This window comes from Tachysurus vachellii, chromosome 2, assembly GCF_030014155.1.
Source record: "Tachysurus vachellii isolate PV-2020 chromosome 2, HZAU_Pvac_v1, whole genome shotgun sequence".
NCBI classification, from domain to species: Eukaryota; Metazoa; Chordata; class Actinopteri; order Siluriformes; family Bagridae; genus Tachysurus; species Tachysurus vachellii.
The window spans coordinates 343,055-368,054 of NC_083461.1; the positions used below are offsets into that span (position 1 = coordinate 343,055).

At 42.7% G+C, this 25,000-nt stretch overlaps 2 protein-coding genes across 3 annotated transcripts in view; both read right to left on the minus strand.

The window, feature by feature from the left end:
* Positions 1 to 878, minus strand: part of LOC132861284 (cdc42 effector protein 4-like) — a 7,613-nt gene extending 6,735 nt beyond the window's left edge. For both annotated transcript variants that reach the window (XR_009649914.1, XM_060892736.1), the window contains exon 1: positions 707 to 878. The gene's annotated coding sequence lies outside the window, so the exon portion shown is untranslated. The remainder of the gene's footprint in view (positions 1 to 706) is intronic.
* An 8,716-nt stretch (positions 879 to 9,594) lies between these two features.
* LOC132861242 (protein sidekick-2-like) overlaps positions 9,595 to 25,000 on the minus strand; it is a 157,520-nt gene continuing 142,114 nt past the window's right edge. Inside the window, exons 39-45 of the mRNA XM_060892668.1 lie at positions 24,604 to 24,765; positions 24,317 to 24,442; positions 22,546 to 22,710; positions 20,471 to 20,608; positions 20,192 to 20,330; positions 19,442 to 19,571; positions 9,595 to 12,426 (exon numbers count right to left, since the gene is read on the minus strand). Coding sequence (XP_060748651.1) covers positions 12,013 to 12,426; positions 19,442 to 19,571; positions 20,192 to 20,330; positions 20,471 to 20,608; positions 22,546 to 22,710; positions 24,317 to 24,442; positions 24,604 to 24,765 — 1,274 coding nt within the window. The 3' untranslated portion in view covers positions 9,595 to 12,012. The remainder of the gene's footprint in view (positions 12,427 to 19,441; positions 19,572 to 20,191; positions 20,331 to 20,470; positions 20,609 to 22,545; positions 22,711 to 24,316; positions 24,443 to 24,603; positions 24,766 to 25,000) is intronic.

Here is a 25,000-nt window from a genome sequence, read left to right on the forward strand (position 1 = left end):
TCATTCATCTTCTACCGCTTATCCGAACTTCTCGGGTCACGGGGAGCCTGTGCCTATCTCAGGCGTCATCAGGCACCACTGGACACCACTCCAGCCTCAGCTGTGTCATTATTTGCTGTATATGAAAATCACAATAGGATGGAGACAGTCCTGTTAACGGTTTCAAGTCAACAGCAGTAATGGAGGTGATCACAGAGATGATCACACACAACTGAAACCTACATTCGCTGCACTCCTGCAGTACCAAATGTTAAGGTACTCATTCATAGACGTCCAAATCTAGAAGATACACAGACTTTATCAATCTATTCTAATGTCCCCTCAAAAATCAATAAAAAATCAGAGTTGCTGCACTTTTCTCCGTCTGAGTCTCAACATAATCATGATGTAATTTAAGATAATATGATGGAGAAGAGTTTACTGTAAAGGTGTGTGTGAGGAATGTGATGATAAACACTACACTTACTGAGTTGTTACTCAATTCCATATAAAAAAATAACATACTCGCACACACACACACACATACACACACACACACACAAATAAGGACCAGTGTATAACAAGATTACAGTAAGAATTCTAAACACCTGAGTGACGTCACGCGCGTTTTCCACCTACTAAAGTGAGTTATCTATAAATAACACAAACACACACACACACGGCAAAGTGACAGAAATTAAATAACGAAACACAAAGCCAGACTTACCGTGTAATTAGTGGACTTACACACACACACACACACACACACACACACACTCTTGTCCCAAAAAATCCAGTCGATGACTTTAAAGTGAAAAATACTTTCCAAAACAAATAAAATGTCTCAAGGGATCAAGTGTTTGTGTATGACAAACAGTCAGTCTATTCAACTTCGACTATTCTCCTCTCTCTCTGTGTGTGTGCGTGTGTGTGTTTGTGTGTGTGTGTGTGTGTGGGGGGGATTTACAGCAGCGTCACTCCACACTGCGCATGCGCACCATTCCGAAGGCTTCAGTATGTGTGTGTGCGTACACTGGCCCAGTCTCACTACATCACGTTCACTTTAAAACACCAGACAAAACGGTGCTAGTTTACATTCACCCCAGTAATGAATCTTATGATTCCGTTCACTAAAGTATCCGTTGAGATTCGTATAGTTATGAAATGAAATAAACAAAAAGTTTTAGAATTGTAAAAGTAAATGTTCAGAATCCTGACATTGCTCCATTTGCACGTCTTATCAATTCTATTGTGAAGCTTTCAGATGACACACTTATGGATTTGATCTAAAATGATCATCAGGTTTTACTTTTTTATGTGTAATCCATACGAGCTTGAATGCAGATTCGTATTAAAGTGGAAAGCCAATATTTAAAAGATTTTACTTTTGACAAATTGTCGCTCGTTACTTTCCCATGTCACCTTCCTTACTGTGGTGGGTAAATGAGAGAATCTGTCTTGGCTGGTAGCAGCTTTCAGTGTGTCTTAATCCTAACAGGGTCAAGTCTGGACAAACACGCTGTTGTTCTGATTTAATTAATGCCAGGCTCTTACGTTTTGAAGACAGGCAAGAGTGACATTTCCAAGCCCCCAGCAGACCCCCGACACCCCCCCCCCCCAAAAAAAATAAATAAATAAATAAATAAATAAATAAATAGAAAAAGAAAAAAAAACTGTTTTTCACCAGGATTACTGACCACATTTTAACCAAATACAAGGTATTTGTTCAATTTCCATTTATTAAATTGAGTGGGTGTGTGTGGGTGTGTGTGTGTGTGTGGGTGTGTGGGTGTGGGTGTGGGTGTGTGTGTGTGAGAGAGAGAGAGAGAGAGAGAGAGATTGATTATGACTGGTGGTGTTTATTGTAAGTGTTTGTTACCTTTTTAGACCCCTTTATCATGTGTAATGTTGCTCCCATATAAAACAAGTTCAGCACAAGCCCAGACATGTTTAGGGACATGATTGAGGACAATGTCCCGTACAGAGACAAACTGTTTCATGTTGAGGTTTTGTTCAAACCCACCATCGAAAATACCCTCTCTAATGAATGTGTGATTTTTTCATTGGTTGTTGTGTTAAATCTTACCCAGATACAATAGTGCTATTTTCTGATTGGCTCTTGTGTAGCCTCTTGTTTTGATTGGCTGATAAGTGTCAGGCTCGACTAAGAGCTCCAGGGGAGACGCGCTTGGTTCCTGCCCGGTTCCATAGAGACAGCGGTGCGGACTGATACGTTTTGGGTGCTGCGGCTTATTAAATATATGATAAATAGTTTTTCTGTGTGAGAAATACAATTTGTGGCAGGAGAGCGTGAGAAAAGACCGACATGAGGGACTGAATGTGTGAATGACTGAATGAGACACTAAATGTGTGACACTTGACAGCCCTGTTAATGTGTACTTTATATTAAAATGTGGTCATCAACATCACAGTGTACAAAATAGTGAACAATGTGTTCTCTCAATATCTAGCAAACAATCATGACTCATGATGAACTTTACATAACTCCTGCACTGCAACACCACCAGCCACCTCACCCAAAAAAGTCACTGCTCTCATCTTCTCCCTAGACAAGCCTTGGAACTGTGTGAATTTACTCTCAACCATAGCGTTCTGGATGATTTAAAGACATGATTTATCAGAGGTAACTAGCGCAGAAACATATAACCTTAATAAACATGATTTCATCCACCTGAGCCGCTGACTTCCACTTTGTAAAACATAGAATATACTCTTAATGATAACGTTTGAAGTACGCAAAATACTTGTAACGGTCCACGTGTAGGTAACACCTAAACCGTACACTATTAACTGGGGCACCACTCCCTACTACAAGTATTCTACCAGGAAACAGACAGACACACCACCAGTATAAACAAATCAAAGTGTATTATACAAAATTACCATTTACAAATATATACAAAAAATACCTCAAAACCCAATAAGTTAAATGTGTGTGTGTGTGTGTGTGTGTGAAGTGTCCTTTATGTCCTCGGTGAGTGAAAATGTCCTTATTTGGTACAATCTCACCAGATGTAGGGACAATCCAATCGAGGTGAAGAATATTCCACAGTGAGTCTACCAACAGCAAAAAACACCGCTAATAATCTACACAAAAAAACGCGAACACTCCTTACAACAGCTGGTGCATCTATCGCCATTCAACTCGCCACCCGAACGCCAGCAAACCGCTTCCTTATATGGGAAAAAAGTCGGATGTCTCGCGAGAGCAGGAAATGGGCAACACAAATGAAACGGAATATATTACCGGTGTACACAATCAAGTAATGTTTACCCTAAACAACGTTTATGCATTTATACTTTGTGTCACAAAGTATAGCCATCGGTTGCGAAGGAGAGCGTCCATACCAATGCTTCAGGTTAACCACATTAACAATTTCATTTTTAGGTGGGTTTCTGCAGCAAACTGTGTAATTTATTGGCCCCATTCTTTTTTTAACTTCAGCTGGTCCCTCCCACTTGGGTGCTAGCTTAGCAGAGAATTTATTAGAGGCCGAAGAGAGTGGGTGCGTTCTAATCCAGACTAGATCGCCGGCTGGAACTGTGCATCCTTCCGGTGAAGGTGGTTTATGGAGGAGCCATTCCAGCGGTCCTTGTAACTGCCTGCCAATCATGAGCTCCACTGGTGTTTTGCCAGTGGTCTCTTGGTGGGCCGTATTAAGGGCAAAGCGGAACTCCGGTAACCACTGGTCCCAGTTTTGGTGGTATATTCCGACATAGGAGGCAATCATGGTTTTTAATATCCGATTTATCCTCTCTGTCAGATTTGTTTGTGGGTGGTAGCTGGTGGTGAGTTTCTGGATGCTTCCCCATGCCTTACAGAGTTCTGAGAGGACCCTGGAGGTGAATTGAGGGCCTCGATCTGAAACCAGATATTTGGGAACCCCCAACTGGTAAATATTTCTTCCCTGAGGATTTTGGTTATTTTTTGGGTTTTACCATCTCTGAGGGGAAACATCTCTACCCACTTAGTGAAATAATCCACTATTCAAGGAGGTAGGTGTTCTGTTTTTTTGCTCACTGGGACGGGCCCCATTAAATCCATCCCCAGCATGTGGCCCTTTTCAGTGGTGGTTCCTTGACCTGGGTGCTTTGCAGAAAGCTGCTGGGTTTTGTGTTTTGTGACTTGTATTTTTGGCAGACCTCACAGCCCTTGACGTACTGCCAGACATCTTTGCAGATGGAAGGGCACCAAGCTACGTCCAACAGCCTCAGCAGAGTTTTCAGCCTACCCAGGTGTCCTTCTAGAGGGTTGTCGTGAAAGTAATGCAGAAAGCCGGTTACTAATGACTGAGGGACCACTAACTGGAACTTCTCTCCTTGGTTCCTCAAAGGAATCCTGCGGTATAACACCCCATGGTGGACCTCAAAGGTAATTTGCTGATCCTGGACCTTTCTGTCTTCGCTATCAGCCTGCAGATGGATGATGTTACTGTCTCTGCCTTGTGCTGTAGCTATTTCGTCCAGGGTGTGAGGGATGTCAGAAGTGGACTTGGGAGGGGTCATGACTAAACAGGGTACCTCTTTACCCTTTTCAGGTAGGTAAGCTCTGGACAAAGTGTCTGGTCCTAGATTAAGACAGCCCTTCCTATGGTGTACTCGGAAACAGAACTGTTGGAGGCGGAGCATCCAGTGGGTCAGATGTGAGGAGGTTAGAGCCACGTGATCTGTAAAAATGTCGAACTGCCTTCCTTCCAGGTAATGTCTCCATTTTTCCACGACCCAGACCACGGCTAAACACTCCTTTTCTGAGGTGGAATAATTCAACTCTGCTCCTCTTAGGGTCCTTGAGGCGTAGGCTACCACCCTCTCTCCTTCAGCTGACATCTGGCTAAGTATAGCTTCCAGGCCAACATCACTGGCATCTGTATGTACTTGGAATGGCTGGTTAAGTTCCGGCTGCACCAGAACACCAGGGTTTTGTAAGGCCTGTTTAAGGTCATCCATGGCTTTCTGGCAATCGGGGGTCCATTCCCACTTCACCCATTTCTTTTTTAGTTGATTTAAGGGAGCGGTGATGTCTGCAAAGCGAGGGATTGTCCGCAGGAGGGGGATATTGTGCGACGGCCTGCATTTTCTCTGGGTCGACCTCCACTCCCCTTTCAGTGACGATATGTCCCAGAAAATTCAGCTCCCGTTTGAAGAAGTGATATTTCTTCATGTTTAAGGTCAGGTTAGCCTGACTCAGTCTTTGTAACATGACATTTAGATGTTGGGTATGGTGTTCCAATGATGGTGAGTATACTATGACATCGTCAATGTATATGAAGAAGATCTTCCCCCTCAGATCAGCCAGGACCTTCTCCATAAGCCTCTGGAATGTGAAGCAGCATTCTTGAGACCAAATGGCATGGAGCAGAATTGGTACAGCCCCTTGGTGGTGATAAAGGCAGTTTTTCCTTTGCTCTCTCTCCCTCTCCACTTGCCAGTAACCTGATAAATCCAATGTGCTGAACCAGGAGGTGCCTTCCATGGATTCCAAGATGTCATGGATGAGCGGCATTGGATAGGCATCTGAAATGGTCTTGTTGTTAAGCCTGCGATAGTCTACACAGAACCTGTAGGAGCCAGCAGGTTTGGGAACGAGGACCACTGTGGACGACCATGGTGAGAAAGATGGCTTGATAATGTGGTCCTTGAGCATCTGGTCGACCTATTCTTCAATGATCTGTTTTTTGAAGGGAGAGACTTTGTATGCTTTGGATTTGACGGGAATGCTGTCTGTCAAGAGGATGCTTGGTCGCACCACTGCTGTTATTCCCAGGTTACCGGAGGTGGTGTGAGGCCAGTTGGACATCATCCATTGTAGCTCCACCTGATTACCAGTGTCCCAGGTACGATTAACAACAGGAGGCATTGGAGTAAGTGCTGGGTGGATCAACGTACGAGGTAAGGCATAGTACAGGCTCAGTACAGCTGATGGATCAGTGTGAATGGGGCAGTCGTGGTGTTTGGCCCGGGAATGCCCTGGGATTGAAGAAAGGGGCGGTATAACCCCTTTGGTGGTGTAACCCTTTTCAGTGTTTAGAGCATACCTGCATTGTCTCACCTCTAGGATGGCTCCCGTAGCCGTCAGAAAGTCCAAACCAGCTATAAGTGGGAAGGCTAGGTGGGTGTCCTTCATTATGTAAGTGTCCATGATGAATCTCTGTGTGGACCATGAGGTGCTTGTGGGGGCCTCCCCGGTTAGTTGTTGCCAGAGGTTTTCTTGCATTAGAGTATACGTGCTCCCTGTGTCCAGTACAGCTCTCACCTCTTTCCCTTTCACTGTTACCGGTACCAGCAGAAGTGACGACAGCACATGGGATTGAGCGATGGAGACCCTGGCCAGGTTTTTGGGGGAAGAGCGATCAGTAGGCCTTTTGCTGCTCCTTTCCTTCCCGTTCTGCCCCACTTTCTGCCAGTAGTCTTTCGCCCCAAGGCAATAATTCTCAACCATGGACCCGACCTTCACCAGTCGTTCCACTGTGTGCACCGTTCCCCTCAGGCAGCCAGCAACTCTAGGGTTGATGTTGTTGAGGATACGACTCACCAACTCGTCCTCCGTGATGTCAGGCTTCCACTTGAGGCAGACGGCTCTGTAGTCATAGGCGAAGTCTCTCAGGCCTGGGAAAAACAGCACATCAGACAGTGGACGCTTACTAACTACATTCTGCTTAACTCTGACAAGACAAAAGCCCTTTTACTAGGTCCACAAGCAGCCAGAGTTAAGCTTTCTGATTACAGAGTAACTCTGGATGGTCTTTCTATTACACTATGTGCAGCAGTAAAAGACCTCGGTGTGATCATTGATACTGGTCTCTAATTTGAAACTCACATAAATAATACCACAAGGGTAACCTTCTTTCATCTCAGAAATATTATTAACCTATAAAGGGGGCACGGTGTCTTAGTGGTTAGCACGTTCGCCTCACACCTCCAGGGTCGGGGTTCGAGTCCCGCCTCCACCTTGTGTGTGCAGAGTTTGCATGTTCTCCCCGTGCCTCGGGGGTTTCCTCCGGGTACTCCGGTTTCCTCCCCCGGTCCAAAGATATGCATGGTAGGTTGATTGGCATCTCTGGAAAATTGTCCCTAGTGTGTGATTGCGTGAGTGAATGAGTGTGTGTGTGTGTGCCCTGCGATGGGTTGGCACTCCGTCCAGGGTGTATCCTGCCTTGATGCCCGATGATGCCTGAGATAGGCACAGGCTCCCCATGACCTGAGGTAGTTCGGATAAGCGGTAGAAGATGAATGAATGAATAAAGCACTTAATGGTCTCGCGCCACAGTACCTGAGAGATCTTTTGTTTTTTTATGATCCTTCACACCTACATCAATCAAAATCTGCAGGCTATTTGGTAGCACTTCAAGTATAAAAGGCTATGGCAGGGTTAGTTATGGAACAGACTTCCAATTAGTGTTCAGGAGTCAGACACAGTCTCAGTATTTAAGTCCAGGATAAAAAAAACATTTGTTTAGTTTAGCTTTTTATGAATAGCTTTTCCCAGGTAAAGGAGTAGATCTGGAGGATTCATGGGCATGGGCGTGTTTGGTGAACTGAGATGTTGTCTGTATGTTGTCTCCTTACCACCCTCGCAAGTCGCTCAGGTTTGCAGACTGTGGAGTGGTGGGACGCTTTACATCCCAGGAAGCCCTCATGTCTGTGTTGCCTTTTAGTTATGATGTCATAGCTAGTCTTGCTGGACTCCCTGTCTGCACTTTGCACATAATGTACATTGTCCATCACCTGATTACAATCACACCTAACATTTCTTTCTCTCTCTCTCTCTCTCTCTCTCTCTCTCTCTCTCTCGCTCTCACTCTTTCTGAGTTCCGAGTTTCTAGTCTGATCGTCTTTACTTACCGGAGCTACTCCATCAAGCCTGATGTTCTACCCCTGGTTGGAGTCTCGTTGCCCGGTGGTCACCCTGCGAGGGATTGATCTGCATGGTCAGTCAGTGTCTCATGGGATTGTTGTGTATGAAGTAGAGATGAGCCGGATACTCGGCTGAAACGAGTCCGTTAACGGACTTTTCCCGTTAACGTTTAGGGTTTCTTCAGCTTTTTAATTCGGGTTGTAACGTTAATAATACGTACTTACTAACCAGTAGAGTTCTGGTAAACGTGGGTTCGTTCAGACGTGGTGCTTGCTTGGTAGAATGCGACTCGCATTGCGTCCCTGCCTGTCTGCCTGATGTCTCTAACCAGTAACCAGACACTGAGTGTCTGACACGTTTTTGCTGTATTTCATAAAAACATAAAGGTAGTAAGCTAGTGTTATAAATATTACAAATTAATTATTACCGGTTAAAGCCCCGCCCATTTCAAGAAAAGCCCTGCCTACTTCCGGGTTAGGCCCTGGGTACCACTCCAACAACAACCACTCCAAATTGTTACACAATTAGGAGATTTCCAAGATGATAGCGCTGCAGTAGCATGCAGTGGTCACTCCGGATACATTATGGTGCTATTTACGTTTTTTAGCCAGACAATTGCTAGTACATGGACACCAGAGACAGCTTTGTTCATGTACAACCACCAGTAGTTAATAAAATACAGAAATCATGCAAAAACCAACATGCACAATGATGTGCTGGAAAGGCTTAGCGACCTCGGCTTGCTGCAGAGATCAGGCCTCCAGTCCTCAGCGTTACCTGATACTGGGGATCAGGAGAGGGGAAACCAAATCCAGTACTCGAGGAAGCTAAAACCCAGCAAGTGGGCAGGCGATCTTGCTAGGCTAGAAACAAACCCTAGCCAGCCAGGTCTCCCGTCTCTTGACAATTATAAATTGTTGTAGAAATGACATTATTTACATTTACATTATTTACATTTACATTACTCACTGTCCAGTGCCACCCAAATGAGGATGGGTTCCCTTCTGAGTCAGGTTCCTTTCAAGGTTTATTCCTCATATTATCTCAGGAGCTTTCATGACACTGTCACCTCCGGCTTGCTCATTAGGGATAGGTGTTAGTCTTGTGCCATGTGCTTTTGTTTTGTGTATCCCCTGTGTTTGCCCCTCCCTATCCTTAATCCATTCCTGCTTCAGCACACCTGTTCCTTGTGTTTCAATGATTGTTCTCCTTATTTATACCAGTTGTATTGTGTCTGTTTTTTGCTGAGTCCTTGTCTCTTGTTTGTTGTCTTTGGTTTGCTCCTGTTGCTGTTTTTCCGGTTTGCTTTGTTTCTAGCCCTTTGTTATTTTTTCCCTTGATAAACCCCTTTTTATGTTATCCCTGCATATGGGTCTGAATTTTATCTGTGAAGACACCCATCTCTAACATATATAATAACTTAATTTTAAACTTTTCCTTCTGTTTCTATACGTCTGTAAAGCTGCTTTGAGACAATGTGAATTGTTAAAAGCGCTCATACAAATAAATTGAATTGAATTTTTGTACGTAATCAATTGTCAATTGATAATCAAATATCAAGTCATCCCTCATTCTCAGATTACTGTTTACATTCAGTGGATCCCCATTTAATAGAATAATTAAAATCACAATAAGAATAATCATTTTTTAAATTTGAATTCAGTATTAATTGAACCACCTCATGTACCTTGTACCATAAACTGCTGTATTTTTGTGCAGTGAAATTGACAGACACAACCAGCACACAATATTTTATTTAGAAAATAATATAATTTAGTTCAACATTCCATCAGATGATGTCTGATCAGATTGTGATGTAATACACTGTAATAAACAATACAGATCTATATGTCATTAGGATGAAAAACTGGCTCATAACCCAGTTCAAATCTCATGATCCTACTACACTGAGACATCGTCCCAGCTACTCTTCAAAATAAACCTGGAGTCTTGTCATTTCCAGATATTTTGGAGCATTATTGTTACAACAAAACCATTTTTAACCGGAGAACACACAATTATGTGTGTGTGTGTGTGTGTGAGTGTGTAATAAAGAAAATCTTATTTGTCACATGTTCATTACTTTTTAAATTCTGACACATTAAAAGTGATAAAAGAAATCATCTGTGTTTTAGTTCCAATTGTACTGATTACATTGATGTTTTCTAACTGGAAGCCTCTTTCCTGAAGGTAAATACTAAAGAAAATAGAAGCAGCTTTTAGCTTTTTCATATAACTTCAGCCTCTAGGAGACTGATGACGGTCTTTTTTGAGTCAGATGACTAGCTGTCTAAGGAGCTAATGTCACTGGCTTTATGTAGACACAGCCAGAAATATACAGTCATGTTTATTTAAATAAAACAATGTTTAAATCTGATTTACACACACACACACACACACACACACACATTGACATGTGACATCAGTGTTTTCAGGCTCCGTCCTCCATGTTTCTACATCGTAGTAAAAATAAACTTTCTCCTGTTCTTGTTTTTATTTTTATATTATTATATTTTTCTAACCTGCAGGTTTTTGTAATGGAAATATTAAACAAACTTGTACAGTAATCACACACAGTGGAATACTACATTACTATTTAACCCTCTATCCATTGTTCCACCTTCACCTGATCGAACAGCGTTACATCAGTCTATATAAGGGCATCATGTAAATGCAACCCTTCATCCCACTGTCATTCCTGTATTTATCAATGATTTATCTACCAACCTATTCACCCATCATTCCACTGTCTATACCAGCATCCAGCTGATTCAATCCTGTGAGAGAAAGACAGATACATTTCCCTAGCCACTACATTGAAGAAACATGAGCCCTACGTACTGCACCGACACAGAGCACACTAGATCTGAGCAATGCTGATTCTGACCTGCAGGGTTCTGGACTGAGTCTGATTAGAGTTTAGGACTCTGTGATGTTCTGCTGTAATAGAGTAGAATGACTCGTTAACTCTGGAACATTCCAGATTAACTGAGTCTCTTTGTGTATTGTTAAACTTTTTTGTAAGTGTCCTCTAGCAATTTCTTCCTGCTGCCTAGTCACTACTTCAGACTGTGTCTCCTACTGTAGATCCAACATTGTGTCAGAAAGACAGCCAGCTGAAAACCCCTTAAAGATCTGTGCTTTATCACACAAGTAAAAAAAATAAAAGCATGGCAAACCAATCACATGACAGGACATGACTCAGGTGTCAGACTGCAGTGAGGATGCAGTGAGCTTATCCCTCCATCTCTCCATCCCTCCTGTGTTCTGTTCAGTTATTCTAAAGTGTCTGAAGTGACTGAGCCACAGTGACTCGGCTCTACTCCTAAATTCACTTTTCACTCAGCATTTAACAAAAATATTCTACATCAAAGTATATTCCCATGAGAACACTATTCATGAGGTGCTGTAACAATGGGCCTGAAAACAGCAAGCATTCAAATTATAACAATGAGCTTATTAAACAGTGTCCACTTTATTAGCACACACATGCAGGTCTCTAATCAGCCAATCACATGTTGTATAAAATCCTGCTTCAGGTCAAAAGCTTCAGTTATCCGTCAAATCAAACATCAGAAGGTCTGATCTCAGAGATCAGAGGAGAATGACCAGATCAAAGGGTATAGTAACTGGAAAAAGTTTTTTTATGGACTTCAGCTGTCCAGTTTGGGTGAGTCTGTACTCATGTGCCTCAGATTCCTGTACTTGGCTGAGAGGAGATGAACCTGATGTGCTCTTCTGCTGTTGGAGCTCATCTACCTCAAGGTTTCAATTAGTGTGCTGAAGAAATGCTTTCCTTTACTGTTCCATCATTGTGATGTTTGATGTACTGCTGCCACATGATTGGCTGATTGGATAACTGCACAAATGAACAGATGTACATATGTTTAATTAAAGTTGATGGTGATTGTAAATTCTACTGTTTGGGACAGAAACTAAAAATGTTCTGTTAAGAACACTAAAATAATACTGTTTAGGACAGGACCATATAATTTTGTTTAGAATTCCAACTAGACCATGTCATTGTCGATAAAGCCTTAAAAGATTTTCTAGTAAAGAAACTGTAGAAGTAGAGTTTAGTGTCTAAGGTGGAGCCTGAAACTTTGTAGTAAGAGGTGAATTATTATAAGACAGCACTAGTCACTGTGTCTTTCCAATCAGACAAAAGAAGAGAAGCCAGCGACTGGTGGACGGGGTGTTGTGGGTGGGGCCAAACTGCTGGGTGGGCGGGGTGTAGCTGTTGGTGCTAAGCTGCTTGGTGGGCGAAACAGAGAGGAGTGGGTGGAGCTTTGCTGCGATGGAGTGGGAGTCCGACTGCCTTTGGGTCTGAAGAGACACTGAGGCTCAGCGTGGGAGGGACTAGGGGGTGTGGCTAGAGTGGAGTCAGGAACAGTAACAGCAGTAGGCTCAGTAGGTTCTGATTGGCTGTAAGTAAAGGGTGGAGCTCTTGAGATTCCTTTCTGCTGTCGACGCCACGAGTTGTAGTAAGTGGGATCGCTGATGTAGTGATTAACAAATGAATGTTTCTGATTCTGAAGGGTGGTGTCACACTCACACTCACTCTCACTGCCCTGTGAGATAGACAGGAGAGAGAGAGAGAGAGGGAGAGAGAGAGAGAGAGAGAGAGAGAGAGAGAGAGAGAGAGAGAGAGAGAGAGTGGGAGAGAGAGAGAGAGAGAGAGAGAGAGATTTGATTTTTTGAATTTCTGTTTAATTACCATTTAGAATTTTCCAGACTTTGAACACAACAGTGAATACACAACCTGTGTAAAGAAAAATAACAACGAAAAATGTCAAAAACAACCCTGAACCTTACGTCTTCTACCTCTATAGATCACATAGCTTCCCCCAGTGCCCACACTTCTGATAGCCTTCAAGTCTTTACTTTAGAATTCCAACAGCCTTTGAGTCATCTTATAAAAAGCAAATTTAACTTTTATTCTGGCTTTGACTAATGCTGTGTTTTGTATTTACATTTACATTTACATCATGTGACACTCTCTTATCCAGAGCGACGTACATAAGCGCTTAAATCTCTAACATTGAATACATTAATGCTGGATCACTAAGTTACATACTTAAGATACCATGAGTTTAAAACATTTGGTCAAAGTTACAATGAAAAAGTGTCAAAGTTTTTTTTTTGTTTGTTTGTTTGTTTTTAAATAAATGCAAAAGATAGTTAAAGATGTGCTAGTAGAAGTATTTCCTGAATAAGTAGGTCTTCAACTGCCGCTTGAAAATATCCAGTGACTCAGCTGTCCGGACCTCTAGGGGAAGTTCATTCCACCACCTTGGTGCCAGTACAGAGAAGAGTATTGTAGTAAACTTACCTCTTACCCTGAGAGATGGTGGGACCAGTGGAGCAGTGCTGTAGATCTGAGGGTGTGAGGTGCAGTGTGAGGAGTGATGAGGGCTTTGAGGTAAAAGGGAGATGGTCCATTTTTGGCTTTGTAGGCCAGCATCAGTGTTTTGTATCTGATGTGTTCAGCTACCGGAAGCCAGTGGAGGGATCGCAGCAGTGTGGTGGTGTGGAGAACTTTGGCAGGATGAAAACCAGCTGAATTTTGGATCATTTGCAGAGGACGAATTGCATTCATAGGTAGCACTGCGTTGCAGCAATCCAGTCTACAAGAGACTGAACAAGTACCTGAGCAGCCTGTGTGGACAGAAATGGCCGAATCCTTCTAATGTTGTAGAGAAGAAACCGACATGAGCGAGTCACGTTAGCCACATGAGAGGAAAAGGACAGTTAATTGTCCATGGTTACCCCGAGGTTGTGAGCTGTGGCTGAAGGGGAGATCAGATTGTTGTGCAGCCATCCTTCACCTCATCATCATATTGATACAAATGCAAACATAGCTCATCCTATAGAAACTGTGTCTGTGAGATCAAAAAGTAAATACATGAGAAGTTCTCTAAATAATCTTACCGTAATTAGACCAGAAGAATGCCAAAGAAACAAACAAAAACAGTTCCTAAAGTTTGGGCTTCTGAACATTAGATCACCCAAAGCACTTATTGTAAATGAAATCATCTCAGAAAATAGCCTTACTGCACTCTGTCTTACTGAAACTTGGGTTAAACCAAATGATTACATCGGTCTAAATGAGTATCTACACCATCAGGATATATCTATAAGCATGAGCCTCGTCAGACTGGTGCTGGAGGTGGTGTTGCCACTATCTTTAGTGATTTCCTTACTGTTACCCAGAAAACACATTATAGATTTAATTCTTTTGAAGTGCTTGTTCTTAATGTTACACTCTCGCACATGCACATGAAAAAATCCCTATCTTTTGCTATAGCGACTGTGTACAGACCCCCAGGGCCCTACACTGATTTTCTTAGAGAATTTGCAAATTTTCTTTCAGACCTTTTGGTTAATTTTGATAAAGCGTTAATTGTAGGAGACTTTAATAATAAATAGGCTACAGTTAGTCCAAAATGCAGCTGCCAGAGTTCTCACTAGGACAAGAACGTATGATCATATAACCCCAGTTAGACTCTGCGATACTAAAGAGGAGATGTGAACTCCATGTGATCTAGGGGGTTTCATTCAGGTACTCCGGTTTCCTCCCCCGGTCCAAAGAGCTAGGTTGATCAGCATCTCTGGAAAATTGTCCGTAGTGTGTGATTGCGTGAGTGAATGAGAGTGTGTGTGTGCCCTGTGATGGGTTGGCACTCCGTCCAGGGTGTATCCTGTCTTGATGCCCAATGACGCCTGAGATAGGCACAGGCTCCCCGTGACCCGAGGTAGTTTGGATAAGCGGTAAAAAATGAATGAATATAGCAAGATCATGACCTGGGGATGAATCACCTGTAATGATCAGCAGTTCAGTTTTGCTTGGATTGAGCTTTAACTGATGAGCAGTCATCCATGATGATATTTCTGCTAGACATGCTGAGATCCAATCAGAAGCTGTGGTATCTGAGGGTGGGAAAGAGAAGATAAGTTGTGTATCATCAGCATAGCAGTGGTAAGAGAACCCATGTGAGGAAATAACTTCACCAAGAGAGTGAGTATACAGGGAGAAAAGAAGAGGACCAAGTACTGAGCCCTGTGGGACACCAGTGGAGAGTCTGTTGGAACAGATGTCTCTCCCCTCCATGTTACCTGATATGAGCGTCCTTCCAGGTAGGAAGCGAACCATTCCCAAGCTGATCCACAAATCCCAAGACTCCTGAGGGTGGACAAGAGAGTCTTGTGGTTGACCGTATCAAACGCTGCTGAAAGGTCAAGGAGGATAAGGACAGATGACAGTTTGGCTGATCTAGCAGCATGTAGTTTCTCAGAGACATCCAAAAGGACTGTCTCTGTGGAATGAGCTACTTTAAAGCCAGACTGTTGGGATCTTTGAGGTTGTTCTGTGAGAGATAGACAGACAGTTGATTAAAGACAATGCGCTCAAGAATTTTTTAAGTGATGCCGGTCTGTAGTTACTGATGTCTGATGGATCCAGAGCAGGTTTCTTTAGGATGGGAATAACCCTTGCTCTTGAAAGTATTTGGTACCTGACCAGATGCTATGGATCTATTGATGATAGCGGTAATGAAGGGCAGAAGGTCTTGCAAGATGGTCTGGAGCATAGTGGAAGGGAGTGGATCCAATGGACAGGTGGTAGGATTGCAGGACTGGATGAGTTTTAAAATCTCTTCTGCTGCTACAGTTGAGAAATGCAACAATGAAGGATTGGAGGAATTCATACTGTGAGATGTAAGTGCTGTCAGGGCAGAAGTGAAGGTCCTTCAGATTTCCTCAATCTTCTCATGGTAGAAAGAAGCAAAGTCTTCTGCAGTTAGGGAGGATGAATAAGGTGGAGCCGGGGGGTTGAGTAGAGAAGAGATGATGTTGTGGAGCTTCCGAGGGTCTTGTGACGAAGCTTCAAGCTTTTCCTTGTAGCTGGATGTAGCTGTTGAGTGTCAGGGCTAATGAGTCGAGAAGAGTCAGGAGGGAAGAAGATTGAAACTTGTCAGGGGGGAGGTTGAAATCACCAAGCACTGTCAGAGGGGAGCTATCGGAAGGGAAAACACTAAGCAGTGTGTCCATTTCTTCCAGGAAGTCTCCTAGGGGACCAGGAGGGCGGTAAACAACAATGATGTCAAGGTTGATTAGAGATGTAACTGAAATGGCATGGAATTCAAAAGAGGAGATGGTTAAATGTGACAAGAGGAGAGGTGTAAAGCACCATTTCTTTGACAACAATAAACCTGTACCACCACCCCTGCCTCATGGTGAGTGAGAGAAAGCATAGGCAGAGGATAAAGCAGCTGGTGTAGCAGTGTTCTGTGGGGATATCCAGGTCTCTGTTAGTGCAAGAAAATCACAGGAGTAATGGGAAGTTAAAGCAGAGATAAAATCAGCTTTTTTCACAGCAGACTGGCAATTCCAGAGCCCACCTACCACCACTGTGTGAGACTTACACAACAGAGGAGGGTAGATGAGGTTACTGGGATTGTGACCTCTGCTCTGTAGACGAGAGTGTCTGTGACAGTAAGAGGTGACTACAGAGATGGGTTTGAGGCACATATCTGCAGTCAACCAAGAGTGAGATTTAAGGTATGGTAGAATATATCAAACAGTACTAGACACTAATGTTACAATGTGTTAGAGAGATACTTACAAACCTTCAATTTAAATGATTAAAGCCCTGCTCACAATTCACACCTTACGGGAGACTGAAACTACTCCTGATTAATCAGCTGAGAGAACAACAAAGACCAATACTATAAAATCAACAATGGTATAGAATATAACACAATTCAAATCACACAACTCTAGAACAAAGTGAGTTAAGCAGATAGTATACAAAAGTCAGGAACCTACTTTACCAGAAGACAATATATTCAAATGAAGAGAGTTAAAGCACACTTTATTTTGTGTATTCAGCAAGTATTTCTGTATCCTGGGTGCCTCCATGTAGCAAGCTTGGCCTGACAAATGACAAAGTTTAGCAGAACAACATATTTTTTTTCTTTGGGACATACTTCTTGTCATACATGTAAAAATCTTCTGTCCATGTGACTCCCAATCCTCCGCACCAAGCTTTAAGCAGTAAAACAAACTGTTTAGATATTCACAATGCACAAAGACATAAAAAAGACACAATGGTCTAATGTTTCTTCTCTGCCCATAGTGGGGTTGATGTGTGCCACATGTCTGCCTCTGTAGATAAGCTGTAGGCTTCTCTATGGGTGGTTTGCACAGGGACATCCAGCATCCTAATGGGGAAGAGTCTGGCACCAACAGTTTTAACCAATGTGACTCCTTTAGCCCTGTTAGAGACTCTCTTTACACAACTTTGATTGAGGTTTCATACAATGCTTTCTTAGAGGCATCTTCCAATGTTGTTAATGGTGGTGTTTGGAAGAACAAAAGTGCTCCTTCCTTCCACTGATAATCCCCTGCCGCTGCAGAGATTTATAATGGTGGTGGGAGCTGATGGCTTCCCCCAGGGTCCTGCCCCAAAACCGCCCTGAAATGGGATGGTAGTGCTGAAACTACGTCCCCAAGCAGTCTCTGTTTCAGGCAGCCCAACAATACTCCAGTCTCAGCACACAGATCCCTGGCTCTCTTCCAGTTGATACCAGACCTCAAATCCCTAACTTTGGTGATCTCTGCTCTCTGGAGACACTGTTGAATGTACGGAGGTGAAAGCATGTTGGACTGTATTAGAGGATTATGGAATAGTGGTTCTTCTTCATTACTTGGAAAGGTTTTGTGTCAATCCTGCTGAACCTTTACACTAAAGATGAGGCTCTCTGACTCATCTCATGACAGGTAGAACACTGTCGTTGCTGATAGGGCCATTTCCCTCAGATTCAGCACAAATAGATATTTATAATAAAAAGCTTAATAAAATAATAAAAAATAATAAAATAAAATATTTAGCATAATAAAAAATATTTTTTTTAAAGTTTACATTTTCACCTTGCTGTAGTAAGGCATAAGCCATGCCAGCCCATGCCATCTCTTCTCCATAGAGAAGCCTCTGTGCCATCTGCAATTGGAAAGTTCTGACCTGACATCAATCAGGCTGTGACCACCCTCCTGTCCACCCAAGAAAAGAGTTTACCATCCTCTTCAGAACATCTCTGACCAATGTCTCTGGAGGTTCTAGGATGGCGAAGCAATGCCGGAGCAAGGAGGCTATTAGAGTGTTGTCAACCAGTACTCTCCCTCTGTAGGATAACTGGGGCAGGACTCAGGTCCACTGAGACAACTTAGTGCACACCTTTTCCACTAACCCCTCCCAGTTCTTGTTTTGAAAACCTTTAGTACCTAAAAACACCCCAAGATATTTTAGACCAGCCTTTCCTGACTGGAGTCTGCCTGGTCAGGTGGGAGGCCCTTGTTCCTGCCACTGACCGGTTAAAAAACTCTCACATTTATCCCAGTGGGCTCTTGCTGAAGAAGCACTAGTATAAATGGATAACGTTTGAATGTCACCTTGATTTTTAATAAAAACAGTTACATCATCTGCATATGCTGACAGAGACTTTCCTGTGCACCTCCGGCTGACAGTCCCTGTAGTGTCACTCTAAGTCGGCATAATAGAGGCTCAATTGCCAAGTATACAGTTGTCCAGATAATGGGCACAGTTTTGATTCCTAAACAGGCCTCAGCTCTGTAGAAGTCTATGTAGAATTTTGTGGCCTCTCTTCATTTCAGCAGCCTCTGTTATTATGGTTCTATCTGGTCATCTGCGGTGCAGCATCTGATTTTGGAGTTTTGCCTTTCTGGTGAGGCCGATGAAAAAGGCACTAGGGGTGTGTCCATATCTTTAATGCTGGAAATTCATGATCTTATTTGGGTTGTTTTATCTTGATCATGAAGGATAAACCATCTTTCCAATAAACCATGTATACTTTACATAAGTTGTGTCTGAATCTCTGTGTGCACACACGCCAATTTAATGGCTCAGAAAGGACACATGACAGGTAAGTGATTACGTGCCAGCGAGTCCATATAAGGGCATCTATGTCACATTACTCCAGCTTCAATTTGTCTTTCACATTACATGAAACAGGATCCCTCAAGAACCGACGGCCATGCTCCTCTCCCAAACAAACAACACAAAGAGAATGTGTGTCATCCTCCATAATATAGCAGGGGCTCAATGCATCATACTTTTTACGTAGTGCATTGAAATATTCCTTGATCTATACAAACAGGACAGACAATCAAAACAAACATGCACAGACTGCTTCCTGAAGACAAAGAAGCTTGAGTAATGTTGCTTTTATATGAACTTGCTGGCAACTAATCACTTTGTCACATGTCCTTTCCGAGTCATTAAATTGGTGTATGTGTACACAGAGCTTCAGACACAACGTCCTCAAACAAGTGTTCATGTAGCGTCAGCCCTGACGTAACCTGTTGTAGTTTAATGTCAGAAACACACAGCATACACACAGGAAATAATAAAGGGAAAATTCAGAGAGAGAGAGAGAGAGAGAGAGAGAGAGAGAGAGACAGACAGAGAGAGAGAGAGAGAAAAAAAATTCATATATTGCTTGTAGCTTTCAAATGACTGTGTGGATGTGTGTGTGTGTGTGTGTGTGTGTGTGTGTGTGTGTGTGTTACCTGTGAATCAGACAGCTCTGATTTTTTCTCAGTTAAGCTGCTGCTCTCTGCTTTAATCAGGTCACTGTATTTTGTGTTTATGTCTTCATCAGAATAGTGCAGACTGCCGGGACTCGGCCTAGGAGGGGACCTGTTCGTACACACACAGACACACACGTATATATGAACAAATGTTTTTCATTGGTCAAAAAAAAAGAGGATACGGAGCTTGAAAATGTTAGACTACACTGATCACTCATCACACACAACCCAAATATCAGGGTTTAATTACCCATAATTCCTCATTAATAGGTCATTAATGTGAGGACAATGACATCACCACACAGATATCTGCACTCATCACCACTAAAATTGTAGCTACTTAAATAATAACTGCAGAAGGAACCAATATGTAAATAGTCCTGACAATGTACCGATCTCATATAAGTGTGATTAAATAATAAACACAGACATTATGGAAATGAGATAATTGTAGACATAAATGTGTTTATAATGTAAATATGAAGATGCTGGAGGATGTTGTACTTTAACTAACACATAAATAATACTGCCCTTAAAATATGGTACTATACTTTCTTTGTTTCTTCACATTTATTTCCTTCCCTTCAAACGAAATGCCACAAATTTACATATTTGTTACCACAAATGTGTTCAGCCAATGTGAATCCGCTGATGATCTTCTAGTGAATAATGCATGTTTGTGTGTTTTTTAGTGTTATAGACAAAGAGAGATGTGTGGTGAAGACCAGCCTGGTGTAGATGCCGTTCTTCCGGTTAAAAGAGGTTTTGACGGACAGACGCCGGTTGTTCAGTTCCAGTGTAGGAAAGTGACTCTCGTCCAGACCCACCATTTCTCCATGGGTCAGCGTGGTACAGTTAGGGCTGTTACCTAGGAAACACACACAAACACACAGTATACACTTTTAGGAAGCAAAGAACTGAAGGAACGGAGAAGGACAATATCTATATACTGTACATGTATACTGTATATCATAAATGAGATTCAGGTAGAAATTAAAGGCAGTTCACCAATTTCTTTTTTGGCGTATTTCTTGCTCTGTCCTCTAATGATGAGGATGAAGACCAGCAGGAGGATGAAGATCAGACCGACCAATGCCATCACTACAAGGAACCACCACTCCTCATAGAATGGAGCTACCTTGTGAGCTGGAAATGAAAATATGATGTTTTCTATTTAACAATGTGAGTATTTACATTTATGGCATTTTGACATATGGAATTACCCACATCCTCCATATTTAATTAACACTGTGTTGTTGTAGTAAAAAATGATTGTCACCCCTGAAGATTATTTCATGTCATGGATCATGTCACCCACCTGGACAATAAAGACACTTATGTACAAATGATGTTCATAGACTTTAGTTCAGCATTCAACACAATCATCCCTCAGCACCTGATTGGGAAGCTGATCCTGCTGGGACTGAACACCTCCCTCTGCAACTGGATCCTGGACTTCCTGACTGAGGAGCCCTCAGTCAGTCCGGATCAGGAACAGTATCTCCAGCACCACCACACTGAACACTGGAGCTCCCCAAGCTGTTCACCTTGCTGACTCACGACTGAGCAGCAACGCACAGATCAAACCATATTATAGTTCGCCGATGACACGACTGTGGTGGGTCTCATCAGCAAGAACGACGAGTCAGCATACAGAGAAGAGGTGCAACATCTAACTACCTGGTGTAGAGCCAACAACCTGTCTCTGAATGTTGATAAAACTAAAGAGATGGTTGTTGACTTCAGGAGAGCACAGAGCGATCACTCTCTGCTGAACATCGATGGATCATCTGTAGAGATCATCAAGAGCACCAAATTTCTTGGTGTTCATCTAGTGGAGAACTTCACCTGGTCACTCAACACCAGCTCCATCACCAAGAAAGTCCAGCAGTGTCTCTACTTCTTACGAAGGCTGAGAAAGGCACCCCCCCCCCCCATCCTGACCATGTTCTACATATGGACCATTGAGATCATCCTGAGCAGCTGCATCACTGTCTGGTTTGGGAACTGCACCATCTCAGATCACAAGACCCTGCAGCAGATAGTGAGGACAGCGGAAAACGTACCAAAGCATTTGGGCCTCACAACCAGACTGTGTAACAGTTTCTTCCCACAAGCCATAAGACTCCTTAATAACTGAACTGTACTGAGCACAACACACACACATCAACTGTATGGACTGTACAGACCTACACCACATACACACACTTCTAATATACATCTATCAACTGTTTACATGCTGTTTTTGCACACTTTTTTACTTTTTTGCTCTTTGCACACACATTCATTCATTCATTCATTCATTCATTCATTCATTCATTCATTCATCTTCTACCGCTTATCCGAACTACCTCGGGTCACGGGGAGCCTGTGCCTATCTCAGGCGTCATCGGGCATCAAGGCAGGATACACCCTGGACGGAGTGCCAACCCATCACAGGGCACACACACACTCTCATTCACTCACACAATCACACACTACGGACAATTTTCCAGAGATGCCAATCAACCTACCATGCAAACTCCACACACACAAGGTGGAGGTGGGAATCGAACCTCCAACCCTGGAGGTGTGAGGCGAACGTGCTAACCAATAACCCCCCCCCCCCCCTTTTTTTTTGCACATACTATACAATATTTCAGTCATTTGCTGTTTTTGCACAAATCCTATACAATATCTTAGGGACCTGCTGCTAAGGAACTGTGTTTATTATAGTGTTACTGCATGCAATATTGTCTGAACATACAGTATGTACACTGGTCGGTTGGTGCTGTTTCTGTTTATTGTCTTTTGTGTTTTGTCTTTTTTGTATTTTTTGTATTGTCTTGTAACTTTTTGTTGGCACTGTCTTTTGTCCTGCACTGTCCTGTCTGTCTTGTCCTACACTGTGTACACCAGGTTACACAGATACACTTTATGTATCTAGGAGTACTTAATAAATCCTTATGGCTCTGTCTTTGTGTTATGTAGCTCCCTGATCCTGGAGAAACGTTGTCTCATGTCACTGTGTACTGTAAAAGATATATATGGTTGTTATGACAATAAAAGCTCCTGACTTGACTTGACTGACAGGTGACAACAACCTGATACAGATGGTGAAGGTTGGCTAGGAGATCCGTATCCGTAGTCGTTCACTCCAATGATTCGGAAGTCGTAGCTCACCCCCTGTCTCAGGATGTCCATGTTGAATGTGTATGAAGTCACTTCCTTAGGAATATCTTTAATCAAAATGTCCCAGAGACCTTCATCTGTAACACACAACAGACATGGGGAATGAGAGAAAAAACATATTTCAAGTATTTCTTCACCATTTACACTTTACAAATCTTGTACTGCTTCTAGGTCAAGTTCAGATTTCATCCATTCATCTTCTACCACTTATCTGAACTACCTCGGGTCACGGGGAGCCTGTGCCTATCTCAGGCGTCTTCAGGCATCAAGGCAGGATACACCCTGGACGGAGTGCCAACCCATCACAGGGCACACACACACACACACTCTCATTCACTCACACAATCACACACTATGGACAATTTTCCAGAGATGCCAATCAACCTACCATGCATGTCTTTGGACCGGGGGAGGAAACCGGAGTACCCGGAGGAAACCCCCGAGGCACGGGGAGAACATGCAAACTACACACACACAAGGTGGAGGTGGGAATCGAACCCCCAACCCTGGAGGTGTGAGGGGAACGTGATAACCACTAAGCCACCGTGACCCCAAGTTCATATTTAAGTCTCCTAAATGAAAAGGCTTTAGAATAAAGTTGACAGGGTTAATGCTGTAATACAGAACTTTCAGGCAGAATTTTTCAACCACTTTTATCATATTCACCAAACTCTAAACCTAAAACTCTGAGAGCTTCACTTGAGATCAGAGAAGTTTCTACAGTGAGACTCCTGAACAGTCTCCTGAAGAGAGCTGAGACCTTGGAATGAAATGAGTTTTAGAACAGAAATAAAATCCACATATGTAGGTTTGTTGCAGACTAACGCAAGTCCCTGTTTTTAACCCTGTTTTACACTGTGAGACTGTGAGATCTGCTCTGAACAGACTGTGGGAGAGTGTGTGTGTGTTCACCATCTCAGATTATATGAACAAATCCTCTAACAAAAGTTCTGTAATATAATATGATATATGATATAATAAATGAGCATGATTTGGAGATAAGTTTGTACAGAAAACAAAAAGGTGTGTGTGAGTGTGCATGTGTGTGTGTGTGTGTGTGTGTGTGTGTGTGTGTGTGTGTGTGTGTGTGTGTGTCCATATTAACACACACTCAGGGAACCCCTGTCTGATGTGAGATCTGTGACAGCTTGCTTGTACAGCATAAAACTGGCTTTAACTCGACTGCATCAAGTTAATTAGGATAATTAAAATAAATTAAAGTCAAAACACAATCAATTAAAAGTTGAATTAGACTCCTCTAAAAAAAGCACTAAATTTATTGTGCCAACAAACACTGTAACTATAGGTTTATTTGGTATCAGCTAACAGGCCTAGCTTCAGCTCTAGATGATATTTATTACTATAAGTAATGCAGATGAATAAAGATTGTTGTAACTCTGTACATCAGAAGGTTATTTGCCTTTTCTGCAGAATTAAAAGCCACAAAATCACAAGAATTTGAGCTGTTTGTGTAACTTGACTGTATGCAGCTGAGCTTAAGCCCTGCATTTATCTTCAGGTTTCACTGCCATGTTGCCATTCATGTTTTTCTCACCTGCCCTACAACTTGCCCCTGAATGTTTAGGAGGTAAAAAAACACTGGACCTGTGTGAGAGAGGGTAGATTTAACCCTAGATAAACTTAGATTTATTTAGTAACATAGTCATATGTTGGAGGATGTACCTGAGGGTCTGGCCTCTATGACATATCGTGATATAGGAGCCCTTCCAGGATCTCCATTGGTCCAGTGTATAGTGAGGGCAGAACCATAACGAGAGATGAACGGATCACCTGGTGGTCCTGGGGCACCTGCAATTGGGGGCAGGGGCAGTGGGGAACATTCGTTTTACATTTCACAGTATTTCTTAACTATAATACTGACAACAATCACCTATAATCAGACACTGTGGAAGAAAAAAATCATTAAGCAGGGAGAGAGAGAGAGAGAGAGATGTGAGAAAGGTACAGACCTTCTCCAGGTCCTGTGGTGATGTTGGCCTCCACCTCAGGCCCATAGGTGAAGGTCTTGGCACGAATGCGGAAGTTGTAGGTGACTCCATCAACCAGGTCCTTGATTTTTAGCCACAGTGGGGCATTTCCCTTCACATCTACTGTTACTATCTTACTCACACCTGAGGAAAGAGGCAGGTTCAAGAAGACAACAAACTTTTCTAAGGAACAAAGCTTTCTCTGTGTTTTCTGATGGTTTCTCCACGTTGATCTCTTTTGTTCATCTTGACCATGTCTGTTAATTTACATTGTTCTTAAGCTGATTCTGTTTTTACAAAAGATTCTCCTTTTGCTTTAGAACAAATGCACAACTAAAGCTAACAAAACCATAGACATTTAGTGAGTATGCTCTAGAAA